Raw genomic sequence first — 18146 nt, 5'->3', positions numbered from 1 at the left:
CACTTTAAGAGAGAGATACTGACCCCCCACCGCAGATGATCAGCCGGATGGCTTTGTGGACTAATCACCACGACACAAAGACATCCACCTTCAGCCTTGGTGGCAGCATAATCGACTTGCTGAACGAGAAATAACCGGAATCAACACAAGAAATCTAGGAAATTTTAAACGGTGCCTTGCGGGATGCTTGGGGGTTGATATACTCAGCATTTGAAGACCTGTGGGACATGGGGGTGGACTAGTTAGCGAGGCTGGATCATGAACTTGCAATTCTACGGTATAGACCCATGAATATAGAGTTAGGTTACAACGCAAAACCCAAGAGATATACTTCAATTTGGCCGCGAATTGAAACTCTGAGAGCAGGTGTTGTTTCACTTAGATAATTCCCTGTACGCTGGATAATTCTAACTACCATTTCCCCCCTAGAAACTCCTGCCCTTGATCCCACCTGTCATGTCCCGAGGGAGCAAAAGAAGCACGATCCTTTCTAACATGTGAGTCATTGTTGCCGAATTCTTGGCCCTAGTATCCGGCATGATAGATTAACGTACGGTGTTCTTCCGCCGTGGAGTGTATCCTAAGTCCTTCATGTCTGTGCCTATCTGCGTCAACGAGAATACAGATGCATCAACAGCGGAAATGACCTGAGTCTCATCTTGAGAAAATTGCTACGGAGAATTGATAGGGTGTAAGAGTGCTCCCTTGTCCCTGAAGAAACCAGGCAGACACTAATTGCCTACTTTTTTTTTTTTTTTTTTTCCAAACCTAGTCTCATGCCACTTCTGTGATTCACTTACCTGCTGCAACTACCAGACAAAGTAGCTATAGGGTACTCAGTTCACTTAAATATGCGAGAAGATGTTGGACTTGTTGGTGACGAATGCTTTTGTGTGAACATGCTTGGGTGTATGCTAGTGAATTTGGGCTTTTAGTCAGTCAGTGTTCCCTCTGGTGATCCAGGCATGCCAATGGATTTGGCTGATTGTTGTTTCTGATCTATTTCCAACGTATTAACGTTACTGGGTTTGGGTACTCAGGGCTTCAGGATTTGTTATATCAGCTGCCTTTATCAGCAACCCAGATCCGCCTAGTTGCAATATGCTCACTATGCGGGCACTACATCAAAAACTCCTGTACTATTCTTCTCATCATGTATGCTAAAAAGCTTTGCGGTTTGATGATTATCGTCTAATAAATACACAAGTAGGGTTCTAATAATACTGCCGAGAACTTCAGAGACTTTACATCCTAGAAGAGAACAAATTGAGTACTTCATTTAGCATCTCCATCATGGATGCCTTTGCGTCCATGATACCAATCGTCATGTCCATAGTCTCATCCAACTGTGTTGGCAACACGAAAAAAGACACCTGTTGGTACTATGCTATTTGTGTCATATTGTGCTAGGAATATAACCAACATCTGTTGACTTATGTTGATTTTGGAATTGAAAATAACAACCTTTCATTGGATTACATGATATGTAGATAAAAATAGAATAATTGCTCTTTTCATAAATTACTGTATATGTAGTGGATTTCTACATATTTGGCAAAGAAACGCCCTTCATCCCAGTATCTCTTAGATGTTAGATCTCTAGCATTATATCGTCACCCTAGGTGCCCAGGTGATTAATGGTACCACCGCCACTGCAAAATATCTACGTAGGGACTATATGCAGCAACTTTTAACATATCACTGCAATGAGGAAATAGTATTTTCAAATGAATACATCGGTATGACTAACTTATGCCTGTGTATCTGCTGTGGAAGGGTTGAACAGTTGGAAGTGAGGCGCTAATACATAGGTATTGGTATAGAACTTCTAAGCTAACGTAAATTATATTAACATCCTCCGTACATCTAGAGCGTAAGCGCAGTCAAGGTTCGCAAAGGGTGCAAGGGTTGATTATGCCTAAACCGAACGGCTTTATCTGGAACTTATGCCAAGATATGTTCTGATGAGGCACCTCTTCATTGATTTTTACAGCTATTCCATTAGATTTCAGACTATGCTGTAGGAATGATGTTTTGCATTAAGTTTTACTCTCAATCATTTTTAAAAGCTGAAAACCCCTGCTACAACTAGCTAGTGAGTAGTTGCCTAGATGACGTTATGCCAGCCATTACATCATTGCGGATCAGAGCTGAAGATGATGACTACCAATCTGTATCGGTCATTGATAAGTCAGACTGGCTGTTCAAACAGTTGAATGTTCGTAGAGATAAGTCCAAGATCAACAGCCCTCAACTCGAGAAGGTAAGTTGAATAGTGCGGGAAGGCTATCATATATAATGCGTTGAGCGTACTTCCTTGATTCCTTTAGAGTATTATTAGCCAGATATCTATTCACTAAAGAGTATTAGTTATCATCGTAATTTATATTGACATGGGCCTAGCCATTTAGCTATTGAGAATTTTTGACACGCTGCAGCAAGGCATTTCAGCGCTCAAGGTCTGGACCACCCCGAAGGAAAGAGTAAGGAAGTCTTGAAGTACGGGGTATAGGATGAGAGTGGACAACAGATGGAGAAGAGCATCGAAACATCATTTGACCTTCCTACCCCCCCCCTCCCCGGTAAGCCTTCACGATTCACCCGGTAGGCAATGTACGCTTCTTACGTAGCGATGTGCATATATACGAAGTGTTGCTGTGGGGACGGGCGGGGTTAAACTTTTCGTATCAAACTGCCATCCATGTCAGCTGTCCCTTGAGTCAGGATGAGACACGGGGTGAGATCCAGTCTTTTGGGCGCTGAATTTGGTGAACCAAGAAGTAAAACCGGCCCAGAAGGTTACAAACATGATGTGTGAATGGAGTGAGCACTAAGCACAAAGTGTATTTCACAATTCAATCACACAAACCATGTCGTTCCACTATACTTGATCAGGCATTTATGTATTTTAGACCTGAAGTCGAAGTATGCGTTGGGGCCCACTTCGGCTTTTTCATGTGGGCCCCAGGCCGTCTTTCCGTGCCGCAGCGGGCGCCAATAGGAATAGCGGGATAGTAAGTTATATGAAAGTCCGGAGCACCTTGTGCTCTGTAGATACTCAGGTACTAAGGTTTGTTCAACGGTTTGTTCAACAATCGTGGGCTAGCGAGCGGACCGCCTCTAAGTTACGACCATCCCTCACGGCGTGTATAGTACCTAAAATATAGTATATAGTTAGGTACAAACGATGTTCCACACACATGGAGGGCTTAGGTTGGTTCCTCAGGTGTATGTTTGCCGAAGCCATCTCAGCAGCCATCCAGCCGCTTACTCCGGCCGTGGGAACCGAATGGGCGTATACAATCATTGGGCTAGCGTATGTAGTTTGTTCGTCAGCGCTGATCATAGTCGTGAAACGCGGATTGATATGGCGGCAGAGGAAACAAGCAAGGGAAAATGTACGCCTGGCAAAAAATGAAGAGGCGAGAATTGGTGGGAATATGCAGGCGACCAATGAAAAGTGGTAGGCAGCATGTAGTTCTGTACGTGATTTTCAAAAAGTTATGTATGTATCAATGATAGAATGAAAGGCACCTAGAAAGAACAGCAATATCAGTCTGTTCCTCGTATACACCCAAGGCTGTACTTGTGCTGCCTCCTATATCCGGATGATCTATCATAAGGTTAGGAGCAGATATTCTTCTACATAGTGTCTAGGTAGAGAGTTGCATGCTTCTAGTAACCCACCCGCAACATACCTTGCATCCAAGGGTTTCTAGGTACATAACAACATGCAGTGCCACCATCGCCGACATTACCTTTTACATGGCTTATAAGCTCTGGTATTGATAGAATACGTGCGACTTGTATTTATACGTGGCTTCAGTTGGCCTGTTCTTCTTAACGTTCACGTAGAATTCGCATTTTAGAAGTAACCTAGTTCCTTGTCAGGCGCCCTAAGCGGGCTTTTATCTTCTTCATACCTACTCTCAAGTACCACAAGGCTCAAATAGTCCCGGAAATTGTGAAAAACGTTCAAACCGGGCCCACCCCATCCTTGCTGATACCAGCAAGACTGCAAATTTCTCAACTGTGCCCAGCTTCCATGGTACTCTTTCACCAGGTTATCTAGGACTCTTTTTCCCGGCTCCGCTGCTTCACTATAGGCCTTCTCCAAGGTACTTTTCGCTTTCTCCAGCAATTCTCCCTGAAAATACCATAAATACTTCGTGCCCTGCCCGTCATTTTCGTACATCGCGATTCCCCCACAATCAATATTCGGCCACTCGATGGACGCAGACAGTCTGGCCCCAGGGAGAAGTTCTAATTGATAACTGCTCATCCAATCTGGGCTTTCTTCCCACAATAGAAGCTCAACTTTGGGAAAGGGTCTCTCAAGCCCCAAATAAGGACCTGAGACAACGAGGCGCGTACCGTTGGTAAGAGCGTAAAACTCTTTAAGATCCTCTGGCAGTGAACAGCCTAGTCTTAGCTCCACTTCCTTAATTCGAGCTGTAGTTGCTGGTGTTCGCAAAATAGTTTTTGGGGCAGTAAATATTGCATTTTGTCCTCCAGCTTGGCCTTCTGTTTGCTCATCGTCATCGTCTGTTACGTATCCGTACTCTTCGTATAGCTTTGGGAACCGCAGTGTATTCCTATCAAGCTCTTCAAGCATTTCGACTAAAGGTCTACCCTTGAATACATCGCTGGCTCGGAGTCTACCATCTTGTAGCCTTTGCTTTGTCGTGTCGCGGACGAACTCCGCATACTGTTTGAGCTCATCATCTGATACTCCGATTTTATCACGTAACCAGCCAGAGAGAAAGTATTGCTTCCATGCAGGCCTGATGTAAGTTAGATACTCCGATTGCTTGTTTGCATCAAGACGGCTGACAATGCGAGTCATAATGCCGTCGGCCTCGCTAAATTTGTTGAGGTGCAATGCAATGCACAAAAGACCGACTAGGCCGGAAGAAAGAAGCATTGCCTGTTCTGGTTATCAGCCGGTTTGGGCAATCCCAAGAGGAAGTAGAAACGAAGGACATACATCATGCCCCGTGGTCGCATCTAAGCCCCCATTGCTCCCTCGTTCCGACTCGACGTTCTGTACCCATGTTTTCAATTTCCCAAAATCTTCTTCTGTGCTACCTTTGCCGAAAGTCAGATCTTCCGGTAAGTATGGTATCCGTTGAAGTAATTCCTGCTCTAGAGATTCCAGATTTTCCTCATCGAATACTATCTCCGCAACTAGTCCGGCCGGTGGTGAAAGCCCGGCACCTTCATACATAAAATAAACACCTTCGGAAACAAGTCGAATGAATGGACGATCGTGGTATGTTTCAGACCTTTCGTGTGCGATAATTTCGAGAATTGAGCATGCTTCGTGAACCTTGTTGAGCAATGCGAGCTCCAAGGCTTTCCGGGAGGCAATGACTGCGACGTCGTGGTCCGAGTCGATGTAGAGGGCGCTGAGAGAGTAAAAGCCACGAAGAAAACCTGCCATTTTTATCTCCTCCTTCTTGATTAAGTGAGAAATTCAGAATTCTCTCTGGCATCCGTAAGACCGCGGCCATACCTTGGTAGAGCGGGGGAATCTTTAGCTCTTCGCTAGTTTCACGGGCGCCACGTATCTTTTGCTGCTGGACAGAACAACTGTCAAGCAATCTAGCAACTTATTGTTCAATCGTGACTTCTAGGACGTCGCTATTCATTCCGCCTTCATGCCTTTCTACCCCTTGATCATCAAATTCTAGGAAGTGTGCATCTAGCTCAATAGTAGGCGACGGCTGGTTGTATCGTTGATCGTGCAGATAAGTGCATCCCTAAGTCTTGTCAATTATGAAAATAGGAAGGCTGGTATGTTAATGGCGTAATCGAATTTTCATAGGTAGTAGATACTGATGATTGTAGCCCCTAGCGAGATACTTCCATCTGCTCGAGGGAGCTAATGTCCTCTCCCATGGTGAGTGATGTGATCTCTTGTGAACCAAAGTATGGCTCATGATATCGCGGAAGTTGAACAAAGGCATTTAGAGACTCCAAGACATACTGAGAATAATAGGGCAAAAATATGACCAAGACCACGAACAAATTATGTGGGATTGACGAAATGCGGGAATAGTCGAAGGAGACATGTTTTGCTTTGGAAAAACAGCCACGCAGATTAGTTTACGGAAGCAGTTCTAGCTAACAGTGGGTAATAAAAGCGTCAAGGAGCATTCGCATTAGAGTTGAATATTCCAGTCCACGGAATTATTGCACACGTGCAGACGGCGAGTGTTTGAATAGGAAGGTCTGTTCCCGGTTCTGGTAAGAGGATTTTAACTGCCGTGAAACATCTTCGATACTACCGCCAATTTTTCGATATCAACTACTGATGGCGGATGCTGAAACACAAACTGAAGAGCACCAGGGAGTTTCCTGCTTTGTCACCACGTGAGGCCAGTGAAGACGACGATATATTGATCCAGAGAGAGGAGCGTTAGGCGCGGCGGCTATTTGGTAGAGAATTTTATGTTGGCGATTCACGCATCTCGCCATCATGCGGAGCCCTGCAACTGCGTAGATGATGAATAGATACCTTCAAATGGTAAACTCCGGTACTATTCTTGGCAACAGAAACGCGAATAAAGTTGATAGCGTATTAAAGCAATGGGATAATGTCGTAATTCCCAACGAATCCATTCAGGCGGATGAGATCAAGGCATTCAGTGTGACGAGTTTTGGATTTGGACAAAAGGGGGCACAGGGGGTAGGAGAGTATTTGAAACTCCTGCTTGGGACACTTGACTGGCCCCAGTACCAGGAATACTGCAGTATTGAGGCAGGGCATGTCATAATTGAGCTCATTAACAATTCCAGAATGCATTCTAAGGCGCGCGCATGGTGGAGAAGCCACTCTGTAAAAAAGATCAACAAGTCCAAGTTCACAGGGACGCCTCACGTATTTCAGGGCGAGGCTTAAGAGTAGTCTTTGAACCAGTTTTGGAATGGATCCTTTCTTTTTCCTTGAGCTAACTACAATATGGTTCACGTTTAAACTTAATAATAACCTCCTTAGTAAATCCATCAATGCAAATATTAATCTATTTTTCGCACGAATCTCCTTACGTTTCAGTATTCACAAGGCTGACTCATATCTCGTTACCATCCGGTGTAACCACGGAGACCATACGGGATTTTGACCTGAATAGCAAACTATTTCCTATAACAGACCTGCATAGCCCTAACTTTAGCCCTACGATTCCAAAACGGGAAAAATCGGAGCGGGCCCACATAAAAACCGCCAATAATATTCCTCCGTGGTGTATTACAGTACCGTACCCAAGCATGGCTAGGTTTACGGCCTACCCCGCTGTCGGAAAGTAAAATACTTGGTAATACGAGGACCGCAAGGGAAGCAAAATGACAAGGCACCTTTTCATGCTGCGTGTCTTGACGCATCTCGAGGGACCCTGGCGTTCAATCTTTCAGACAAGGGGCTAAGATCTAGCGGGGAATAGAAGACATCGATCCTCCCGTTTGGTCGTCATTGCGTAAATCAGCATGACGATTGGGCAGCGAACCCAATTCCCATCACATTTGCAAGCTTTTCCTTGCCCCTCGGCTGGAGCATAGAAATGACTGCACCGTTACACTCCGCTGCTGCTGCCATCCCACCAGGCTTTATTGCACGCAAGGCTAAAATCCTATCTGACCTGTCTGTCCCAGATGCAGAGTACTCGGATTTGTCACCCAAGGGCTCGGTCGATGAAGGTATTCGCGACTTGATCAGAGACATCAATGTTCTGGATGGCCTCGTGACAACAAGCAGTTGCGCAGGGAGAGCAAGCGTCTTTGTGGAAGGAAGCAAGAAAACGAATAGCAAACGGACGACAGGAGAGTCTTCTCGAGGTTCAACGATTGTTGTATCGTCGCAGGTATCGAGCGAAGTTGCTTCGAATACTGTCGATCAAGATGCAGTTGACGAGAGCCGCAAGGGAGACGATGGTCGGAAGTTCGCTCTTGTGGGCGGAAAGGGCGAGGGAAGGTGGTTGTACGTCTCACATGACCCCGTCAACCTCGAAGCTTCCTCCTACCACAAACTGTTTGGCCTCGTTCCCGGCGACGGCATTCCAAGGCCCAATCTCTCTCAGGATGGCGGCATACGGCTTATTCGATTCCATTACGATCCAATGGTACGTATGGACGCTCCAAAATTTCTCCACCCGACAAAACATGATCGAAAGATTGACAGCTTTTTGCAGATTCTGCACGTAATGACCGCCACGCTTCACCACGCCCACCCAGTGTTGGCCGCAGCTTCCAGTGCAGGGTTCCGTGAAAGCGGACTACAAAGCCTGAGATGCCTGGAAACGTCACAAAAGAACAGTTCAGAGTACTATTCCGCTTCTCACAGCCCGATTGTCGCGGTCCGTTCGTCGGGATTGTCTCTTGAATCTATTATCGGGTACTGTGAGTATAGTAATGACAATTCAGACCCCGTTATGCGGAGTCTGGTGACGGAAGAATATTTGCAAATGCTGGTGGCGCTGGCAAACGAAAGGTTTGAAGTCAACAAGGAGCGTGTCGAAAGGTTTAGAACCAAGCTACTTGATCTGTATGCAGCTGCTTCCACAGCAGCACCGAGTACCACGCGCGGAAGGAAACCTCCGGAATGGGAAGAACCGCAAGCGAGAAAAGAGAGGAAAAGAATTGAAGGATTAAAGAGACAAGCCGAGCTGGCCCGCCAAAGATCATCTGCTACTGAACCAGATGATGCAGAAACTGACATGAGTATACATTTATAATGAAATTATAATGGCAGAAGAAATGGCTACGCTACTGGTGCTACTAGTTCATCAGCCGGTTTCGCTGTTGTTAGGAATCGAAAAGGGATATTCATCACTCATGATTCATTCATCTGTCTCATTTTAGGACTGTCAACCTAGCTGCATACATAGGGACTATCCTCTAAGGGTCAAATGGACAGAGACTCGACTTTGCTGCTTCATCTTCGAAAGTAAAGTCAGTCAAAGAAAGTGCGTGCCATGAAAAGGGAACACAAAACTGCAGGGAGGAGAAACATCAGATCGCTAGACAGCCGTCCTCGAAATGGACTACCTCGGACGTTGTCCTGGTTCTATGCAAATCTCGTTCAATAAAAGATCACCACCGAAAAGCTTCGGCGTCAAGGAAAAAGGGGCAAGAATAAGAGGAAGAAAAAAAAAAAAAAAGGCAAGCAAGCAAGAAAGAAAAAAACTAAGACAAGATAAAGCAAAAAAGCACCCTAAATCATGTGACATCGAACTGTCCATGAGGCACGCAAGTGCACAAGTCCTGGCCTAATTGCCTTGGAAATCTGCAAAAGAAAAGGATGATTTTCTTCGAAACTATGATCATCGAACAGAGAGTAGAGTTATTCATCAATAGTTCAAACTGAGGGTCAAATCGATGTCGACGAAAATAACTTCACCATGCGGCAAAACATTTCGCGTCAGATTACTCCTCTCAGAACTCAGGTGTTGTTTGAAGTACGCTTGTTAAAGATATCCTCTTCATCCTCGGATACAACAGTAAGACCGCCCTGCTGACTAGTGAGGGAAGGATTGGGAGTATGACGACTTCCACGTCCACTGCGACTTAAACTGTCCGGCTCTCCAGTATTGGCCGAGCTTCTTCCTGGCACAGTCCAGGATGCCAGGCCAGAGGGGGGAGTGGACCAAATACCATGCCGCGACATCAAGGTGTTGACATTGATGCTACTTTCTGTTGTTGTATCAGTCTTCGGAGAGAACACAGCAGCAGCTAGTGGCACATCATCGACCGTGATTGATGACAAGTGGTGATCTTGTCCATGTGAGAGTCTGCCGGCAATGTGAATAGTGGACGGTATAGAGATACTGCTCCCCCGACGGGTCCTAAGGCTGTGATTCGTGGCATACGGGACTGCAGCAGCTGCAATAGCTGAGAGGGACTGGCTATGCTGATGACGGGTGTGATTATTCTCTTCTTTGATGCTTGGAATCCATTGTGGCACGGCTTTGTCTTCACCCTTATTGGTAGCAATGCTGCCATTCGTGGAACCAATGTGGCTAACGCCCCCGGAGAAAGTAGAGCTGGTGCCAGAGCGAAGGCGCATGTTCCCGACAGATAGAGATAGACTGTCGTCGTCCGATGATTGGCGTGATGGCGATTCGCAATTGATGGCCTCACGCTTCGCGATATCCTCGACCCAGTGGTCAGGAAGGGGACCAGGATTGTGTTTAATTAAGTTCTGCTTTTGTTCGGGCTTGATGGGAAGGATGAGCCCGGTGACTGTGGTTTGATCCTGAATTCCACGCTCGCTTTCAAGACCGACGGCGAGTTGTAGGATCTCACTGGCCAACTGCAATTCAAGGTTTGCGGCTGCCTCGAACGTCATCTCCTTATCGTGCAAGTGCCATTCAATCCACAAATGACCCCAGGGTGATTCTTTGGCCAGATCGACTCGGTTGCGCCAGTTGTTCGGAATGGATAAGTCGTCTTTGTCACAAATACCGAGACCTCGCCGAATCAGCTGAGCATAGTACTGGGCGAAAAGTATTTGGTTAGCTTACGCTACAATCAGCGTGAATAATAACGATAATCGACTTACCATCACTTGATATTCGGTACTCGATGTGCCCTTTGCCAAACAGTCGAATGGCCAAAACTCGAAATGCTTCAAGTGGATGATAGGCGAGAACGACGGCAATTCAGCAGCTGCCAACAGGCAAAACTTTTGCCGTTCGTTGAAAGAAGGACATCTCAACCCAGCGCGGAGAAGGTCCATGAGTAATGATTCATTGAGACCAATTACTTTGCGCTGCTTTATCCTATCGCTGAGTTCGAGGATCTGCTGGATAGTTGCTTGGTAGAGCTCATCTCGATTCGCAACAGTGTACATGGTGGTCGCAAACCACGGAAACTAATTAAGAATGAGACTCGGTACAAAATAGACAAGACAGAACATGAGAGCATGCATACCTTCCACAATGTGGAGACCAGGGATTCATAGGTTCGCTGACGACAGCGTTCGGTGAATGGAGACTGGTGCTAGAGGTCAGAAACAAATCACAATAGACGGTTTCGAGGTAAATACATACACGTGCTGGATTCAGTGCATGTGAGACGAGACCGCGGATCTCTTCGCTGGTCAAAAACCCTTGAAACCCAGCGGAGTAAGGGTCTGTATTCGGAAGCAAATGGGGAACGCCGTCACGCCATTCAACGCATTTTGCTCGAGGGAATAGCTCATGGAGTAACTCGTCCTGAGAGCTGACTAAAATATCGACATGGCGAGTACCCAAGCGAGGATAACGACCAGATTCGGTGAAGCTCAGGCGGCGTGCCACAGCTTCGGCGTCCTTCTCAGTCCTGAATTCAACGAACGCATCCATGGTTTTTGCAGTAGAGCGTTCCATGATGATGTGGATGCCGCCACCGAGCTCAGCACCAAGGGTTCCAGCATGGCGACCCAAAAGCTGCTGAATCTCATGCTTTGTCACGGCATAAGGAAGCTTTGCACTGGAATTAGCGAGAAAGAACGAACATATGTGATCATAGAAAACCTTACATTGCATATCTTGACAACGCCGTACATCGGAGGCTTCTCAGTGCTCGCCAAGAACTTGAAGGGAAAGTTCTCAACAGCGCAGGCAGTATTACCAAGCTTAGATCTCACAGATGCTATCTCGAGCTGGTCCTTCTTGTGTTGATCGATCTTGCGTTGGATCATCATGCGCTGTTCAAGCTGTTGTTGTATGTTTACTCGCTGATTCATCAAGAACTGTTCCATCTGATGTCCATACAGTTGGCAATAATCAACTGGAACAGGGCCCAGGGGCTGACTACGCTGCGAAGGCTGGTAATGAAATTGATTGGGATTCCCCTGCATGAATGACGAGCCAGTGTCATGCATTTGAGTATTTGTCGGAGCAGTCAGGTATGGAGCTGCCCCATACCCTGCTTGCTGTATTCCATGCGGAGGAGCAGGATATGCCTGTCCTTGGCGATATATCGGACGAGCTAGATAGCCGTTCATCTCTGTTTTCTAACTGAAGAGACGAGCTGAGCAATAGCTCTTGCTGTTTGAGGCGATTAGATGAAGAGAGAATTGCAAACACGAAGGTATCAAACGCCCGTTGACTTGACGACGATCGAGGAAGGAAATCGAGGATAGTAAACTGAAGTTGAGCTTTGAGAATTATTCGCTTTCAAAGGAAGCGAAGGAAAGGCTTCTTGAAGTTCAGAGAAAGGTGAAAACTCAACGTAATGAGATGAAGAATGTGAAGAAGTGTGGAAGAGCTGGGAATGAGGCCAATAATTTATATCGTTCTAATAGCGAAGTGAGGTGAGGTGAATACTATATCCTATTGTATATCCAAAGCAATCAACGAGAGAATTCACATGGACATTGTCTCCTTGAAATCCTATTCACATCTTTGTTCACTATTGTTGAAATCACACGCTGGTCTGGGTGCTATTCACTAAATAAGACCCGCGTAACAGTAATTCGTTCTCTTGTGCTAGTTAGATATTGTCTATGGTCAGGTGAACTTTTGGCACAATGCACCTATTAGATCCAATTATTCAACAATAAGGATCCACGCTCAAGGTTATTCTAATAGCTGTGACGAATAAAAAGACAGTATAGACTGGATTGCATCCATATAAAGGTGGCTCCAGCTCTCCTGACTAGGTGATAGGCTTATTCTCAATGAGAAGCAAGGCCAGGGAGGAGTGCAAGGGCTCTTTTCATAGATAGGTGGCTAGATTAACTGAAGAGTACTGCCATCAAATACATACTGTGTCTATTCTGGAAGAAATCCTGTGACCAGCCCGGTATCTACAAACTAGATGGCTGGCTGCATGGAAACAAAGAACTTTTGCAGAAGGAGCAGTTACAGATACAATAAGACAAGAATACCATTCATCCATAAAACAATAGAGCTTGCTGCGTTTCATAAAAAGCCTGAGATTATAAATTTAGTCAAACTGGGGCATATAGTTAGCTTTAGGGCCACAGATATCACGGGACCAGACTGCTTACAGGAGTCAGGAAGGACTCAGCCACGAACCGTGCTCGGGCATTCAACTGTTTCAGGTTAGCCAATGCAGCCATCAAGACGAGGTTAGACAGGAACATACGAAGAGCTTCATCTCGGAGATCTCTTTATCGACCTCCTCCACTAATCGAATGACACAAGATCAGTATACCATCCTTGTCTCGTATTTAAGTAGAGAGGGGGGCGGGGGCGGATCATTACAGAATTCGATTAGAAAATCAACCAGCTTATGTTTGAGTAGCGACTCGGTGTGGAAGTTTGTAATGAGGAAAGAGATATCGTATCCCTAAATATTCAGTCAGGGACAATGGAGTCAACAAAGGCGAAGAGGGTTCGCCAACAGACCTTGACAGGCTTGCGCCGCAAGATAAAGAATGATTCCGCTCGTTGTTGTAAGAACCTAGTGAACTTGTGGACGAGGATCCGCTCGATTTCGTCGGCTTGCTTGACGCGAATGCTCACACGGATGCTATTGTAGCTTGCTTCTATCAGGCACGATTCGTTCTCATTGCGGGCGACTGTCAGCGGGTTCAGGAGCAGCTCGGGGGAATTCTGAGCTTCAATTTCCGGCACATTGTGTCTCTCGGAGGTCTGGGATGCGAAGTTCGATACAGCGAGAGCGCAGGTAAGAGTAGATCGTATGGCCTGCAGGTATGGTCTGAGTGATTGCGACTGGGACAGGTCAGCTTGCTCCGGAGACAACGAGCGTTAACCAATGCCTGTTTCTGCCTTACCATATTGCTGGTGGCGGGGAAGCGATATAGAAGCGAAACTAGCCTGTTGATCCTGTCATGGGCATTGAATTGGCACCGTTGTATGTTGTATGTATGTTGCGGGGAGCTTTAGGCGGCATGGTTGTTGCGCGGCTGGTGCGAGGTGGTTTGTTTGCACTGTTTGCTCGCGCGCGCCTGTCGTCAGTCGTCGACGGCCCCCGCAAGTGGCGGCCGTTGTTTACCGCCTCGCTTTCTAATCAGCTGCTTGCTGTCAACTATTCCACACGCTCCTTTAGAGAGACACCGCTTATTCCATCGCCATGGCTGCCATCCCAGGTTTGTTGTGCTCCTTCCTCTTCCTGCGTTGTGAGGACCGATCAAGTGCTGATTAATGCAAAGTCGTCGTGAAGCACCAGGGCAAACGCTACGATGTCGAGCTCGACCCAGCGTCAAATGGCGAAACCTTCAAGTTCCAACTGTTCTCCTTGACCGGTGTCGAACCAGAGAGACAGAAGATCCTGGTCAAAGGTGGCCAGCTCAAGGATGAAACGGAGCTTTCATCGCTCAAGGCGAAACCTGGACAGACCTTTATGATGATGGGAACTCCATCGGGAGCTGAAGGCTCGGCCATCCTGGCTCGGCCCAAGGAGTCGGTCAAGTTCTTGGAGGATATGACTGAGGCGGAAGCAGCGCAAGCTGAGGGAGCAACCCCGGCAGGTTTACAAAATTTGGGGAATACTTGTTATTTAAACTCGACTTTGCAGACCCTACGAGGCATACCTGAACTTCAGCAGGAACTTCTGCGTTATAGCGCGACCAGTTCTTCTGATGCGGCTTCTCGTCTGGGTGATCTAAGCACGCTCGGTCTTGGAGCGCTTGGTGGATCCTCGGATCTTACCGCCTCATTGAGAGACTTGTATAAACAAATGTCTGAAACCCAGGAAGGGTTTCCGCCGCTCATGTTCCTAAATGTCCTGCGAAATACATTCCCACAATTCGCGCAAAAGGCACAAAACGGTCACGGATATGCACAGCAGGATGCAGAGGAGGCCTGGTCACAGATCTTGACTCAGCTGCGCCAGAAATTGAAGGTCAAAGAAAGTGGCAATGACGTCTCCTTTGTTGATAAATTCTTGAGCGGTAGTTTTGAGTCTACCCTTGAATGCGACGAACCAGCGGCAAAAGAAGGTGGCGAAGAGCCAGTCACGACGTCCGATGTTTTTCTCAAGCTAGACTGCCACATCGACAAGGATATCAATCATCTGGGTGACGGAATTAGGGCCGGTCTGGAGGAGAAGATTGAGAAGAGGTCAAGCATCCTAGGACGGGATGCCATATATACCAAAAAGTCTCGCATAGCGCGACTTCCTAAATATTTGACGGTTCACTTCGTCCGTTTCTTTTGGAAGAGGGAGAGCCAGAAAAAGGCCAAGATCATGCGCAAAGTCACTTTTCCGGCCGAGCTTGATGTTGTCGAATTCTGTACGGATGAGCTAAGAAAAAGGCTGATCCCGGTTAGAGACAAAGTGCGTGAGATTCGCAAAGACGAAGAGGATGCAGAGCGCGCCCGGAAACGACAGAAACTAGCTCATCATCAAGAAGAGGATGGCAAGGCAGATTCCGAATTAGGAAAAACCGCGGAACCATTGCAGAAGAAAAAGGCAGCGGCTGAATCAGAGGCCAACAAAAATAACGAAAAGGATGGCGATAGTGCAATGACTGACGTGTTCAAGTCTGACGAGGAATATGAGGCAGAACGCAGAGCCGCAATTCTTCGGGCGAAGAAGGAGCTCTTTGAACTCATTGATCCAAGCCTGGCCACCGATGATGGATCAAATCAGTCAGGACTCTACGAGTTACGGGGAGTAATTACTCATCAGGGCGCCAGTGCCGATAGCGGTCACTACACCGCATATGTCAAGAAACAGGGTCGACTTGTTGACGACGCGAGGGCCCCTAACGGCAAAAGACGCGAAGATGATGGCAAATGGTGGTGGTTCAATGACGACAAGGTATCAGAAGTAGACGCGGAGAAGATTGAGACGTTGGCGGGCGGAGGTAAGACTTCATCGGACTCTTCTCAACGCAGTTGTTATTGACATAACCCCCTAGGTGAATCACACTCAGCATTGATTCTGCTTTACCGAGCTATTGATTTGCCTAGCAAAGACGAATTACAGTCCGAGCAGTGATCTGGTAGCTTACCTCTTGGCACGGACGATATTGGGAGACCCTCCACAGCCTGTTTATACAGTGATTTGGCTTTTCACGCCTCCTCTCTAGGCATCATGATGCGCCTGTGCCATTGTACAAGGTATCAAGCAATGGCTACTATAGCGAGATTAGGTCAACTAAGGATATATCATCCACAAGAAGATGTACATGCATGCTTAGGCCAGACTTTAGGGCCAACCACAAGCCCCGACTGGAGGGAGGATCATTAGCTAGACATAAATACGACGTTTACGGGTGAAGCTTTTGCGTTATTATCCGTGATTTTACAAAGTTCGTAGAGCTAGTTACTGTAATACTGGCAATCGACATGATCGGAGTAATTCATCACGTGATCCGACATACGGTTTTGCTGTCCCGAGCTCAGCTGTAGTCGCTTCCCCCTACTCATTAGCGAGGCAGAGTGCGGTCTCTGGCCATGATGCGTTAAAATGTTCCGCGCTTCGAGGACTTATGCAAATGCATTGTTGTATGGAGGCTCACGACCTCGCAGTTGTGGAATCCCTGCACAATTGGCCCCCCTGAAATCAGTCGTTCGGAACTACACAACGGCACTCACGGGCCCTGCGAGCAACACACGAACAGCAACAACATCAAAATGGACGCGCCGATTCATTTATGCCGCGCTATTCGGTAGCATAGGATATTATACGGGCCACGCATACACGACCGGATATCTGTTTCCTGCCATACCAGGCTCCCCAGAGGACGTGCAGAAGACACAACAGATTCAACAACTAGTCGAGTATCTCCCGATTGTTCGCAAGCTGAGAGCCGATCCCAAATACGTTGAATGGGATGCATACGAAAGCTTCACGGAGGAGTACAAGTCTCGAAGGCTCAGTAGTGGTCCTTTGAGAGGTAGTCGGGGTCTTGCGGTACAGGTAAGTTCACATGGTTTTATTCCATGCTTGTGCATTTCCTGCGTCGGTTACCGATAGCTAATGGGGATTTCTTTTTAGAAAATTTTCTGGAACGAAGAGGATAAGGAATGTGTGAATGTGGTTTACTTTGGACATGGTTTGGATGGGTGGCTGAGTGTTGTTCATGGAGGACTGTTGGCGACTGTGCTAGACGAGTCGCTCGGGCGCGTCGCGTTGCGATCTGTACCCGCGAAGACTGGAGTTACTGCCCACCTCAGCGTCGGATACCGAGCTCCGGTATCCACAGGAGAGTTCTACACTATTCACACAAGCCTAGACAAGGAGCGCTCTTCGGATCGCAAGGCATACGTTAACGGAGAAATTCGAAGCTTGGCGGGCAAACTCTGTTGTGAAAGTGACGCTTTATTCGTTGTACCCAAGAATTTTGCACTTCAAGAGATAGGAGATCGCTTCTGAGCGCCGTCTGCTCTGGGGGGTTGTGTTGCTCACATTTCAAAAGGTCCGAGTAAAGTCATATGCCAAAGCAGCTCGGTGTATTCAGATTCGAAAGCATGGGTGGCGATTTGATACCCGAGTACGCAGCCCTTTTATATCTCATGACAGATCTTTGTGGCTTTGATCTACTTCGAGGCCAGGGCACTACGTATACGCACACCGGTGGAAACCTCGATTTCAGAATATTCATTTCCCATGTGCGTTCACACGACTTTATCGGCTCACTCACAGCACAGGCAAAGCAGTCAGATGCTCAAGGATTCATTTGTACTCCAGTCTATAGCAGCTATTCAAAGACAGATTCCATTCCCGGATATATTGCATTATCCAGTTTAGGTGCCCAATACGAAATGCCAAGGTGCTTTTGATATACTTCTCCGGGCACTCGTATTGCCTACAATTTCACATTCATCTCGTTCATTTCATTCACGCAGGGATTGCGCTCGGATTTCTTCCCAACTTTAGGCAAGGGGCATAGGGTTGGGAGCTCAGCAGCCTCAACTCCAGCCTCTGCAGGATGCTGCTACTTGCTCTGGTTGGTTGAGAGCTTGCTTACTGTTAAGATAGCATGTCAATTGAATAGGGGGAGTTGTTTTGTTTCTGGTCTAGGCATTAGTTTTAGCGGCCAATATCTGTAGCTAACCTCTAGTTACATATTACGAACAAAGGTTGGATTGTTTGAGCTATACCTGTCTTGGTCTATGTTGCATTATAATCTCTGTGCCTTTTGTCAGCCTATCTACATAACATGGTCCCTAACCTGGCTACTCGACCAAGTCAAGCTCGAGTGAACTGTCGAACCGTTAGAAGCAAGA

The 18146-nt window shown here is 46.9% G+C and overlaps 5 protein-coding genes across 5 annotated transcripts; 3 read left to right on the top strand and 2 right to left on the bottom strand.

The window, feature by feature from the left end:
• Positions 1 to 3865: 3865 nt before the first annotated feature.
• UA08_01444 (hypothetical protein) lies at positions 3866 to 5443 on the bottom strand (the record flags this gene model as incomplete). The annotated part of the gene is made up of 3 exons (XM_020261109.1): positions 3866 to 3876; positions 3928 to 4927; positions 4988 to 5443. The coding sequence occupies 3 exons, from the start codon at positions 5441 to 5443 to the stop codon at positions 3866 to 3868; spliced, it is 1467 nt and encodes a 488-aa protein (XP_020122881.1).
• Positions 5444 to 7559: 2116 nt separating this feature from the next.
• On the top strand, positions 7560 to 8729 carry UA08_01443 (hypothetical protein; the record flags this gene model as incomplete). Its single annotated transcript, XM_020261108.1, has 1 exon — positions 7560 to 8729. The coding sequence occupies one exon, from the start codon at positions 7560 to 7562 to the stop codon at positions 8727 to 8729; it is 1170 nt and encodes a 389-aa protein (XP_020122917.1).
• Positions 8730 to 9436: 707 nt separating this feature from the next.
• Positions 9437 to 11983, bottom strand: UA08_01442 (hypothetical protein; the record flags this gene model as incomplete). Its single annotated transcript, XM_020261107.1, has 5 exons — positions 9437 to 10489; positions 10556 to 10867; positions 10927 to 10995; positions 11046 to 11459; positions 11516 to 11983. The coding sequence occupies 5 exons, from the start codon at positions 11981 to 11983 to the stop codon at positions 9437 to 9439; spliced, it is 2316 nt and encodes a 771-aa protein (XP_020122916.1).
• A 2057-nt stretch (positions 11984 to 14040) lies between these two features.
• On the top strand, positions 14041 to 15912 carry UA08_01441 (hypothetical protein; the record flags this gene model as incomplete). The annotated part of the gene is made up of 3 exons (XM_020261106.1): positions 14041 to 14056; positions 14120 to 15778; positions 15833 to 15912. 3 exons carry the CDS (start codon positions 14041 to 14043, stop codon positions 15910 to 15912), a joined length of 1755 nt encoding a protein of 584 aa, XP_020122928.1.
• Positions 15913 to 16383: 471 nt separating this feature from the next.
• UA08_01440 (hypothetical protein) lies at positions 16384 to 17292 on the top strand (the record flags this gene model as incomplete). The annotated part of the gene is made up of 2 exons (XM_020261105.1): positions 16384 to 16836; positions 16915 to 17292. The coding sequence occupies 2 exons, from the start codon at positions 16384 to 16386 to the stop codon at positions 17290 to 17292; spliced, it is 831 nt and encodes a 276-aa protein (XP_020122951.1).
• Between the last annotated feature and the right edge of the window lie 854 nt (positions 17293 to 18146).

Source organism: Talaromyces atroroseus (genome assembly GCF_001907595.1).
Source record: "Talaromyces atroroseus strain IBT 11181 chromosome Unknown scaffold_1, whole genome shotgun sequence".
NCBI lineage: Eukaryota > Fungi > Ascomycota > Eurotiomycetes > Eurotiales > Trichocomaceae > Talaromyces > Talaromyces atroroseus.
This window is presented reverse-complemented; position numbering and strand designations above follow the sequence as displayed.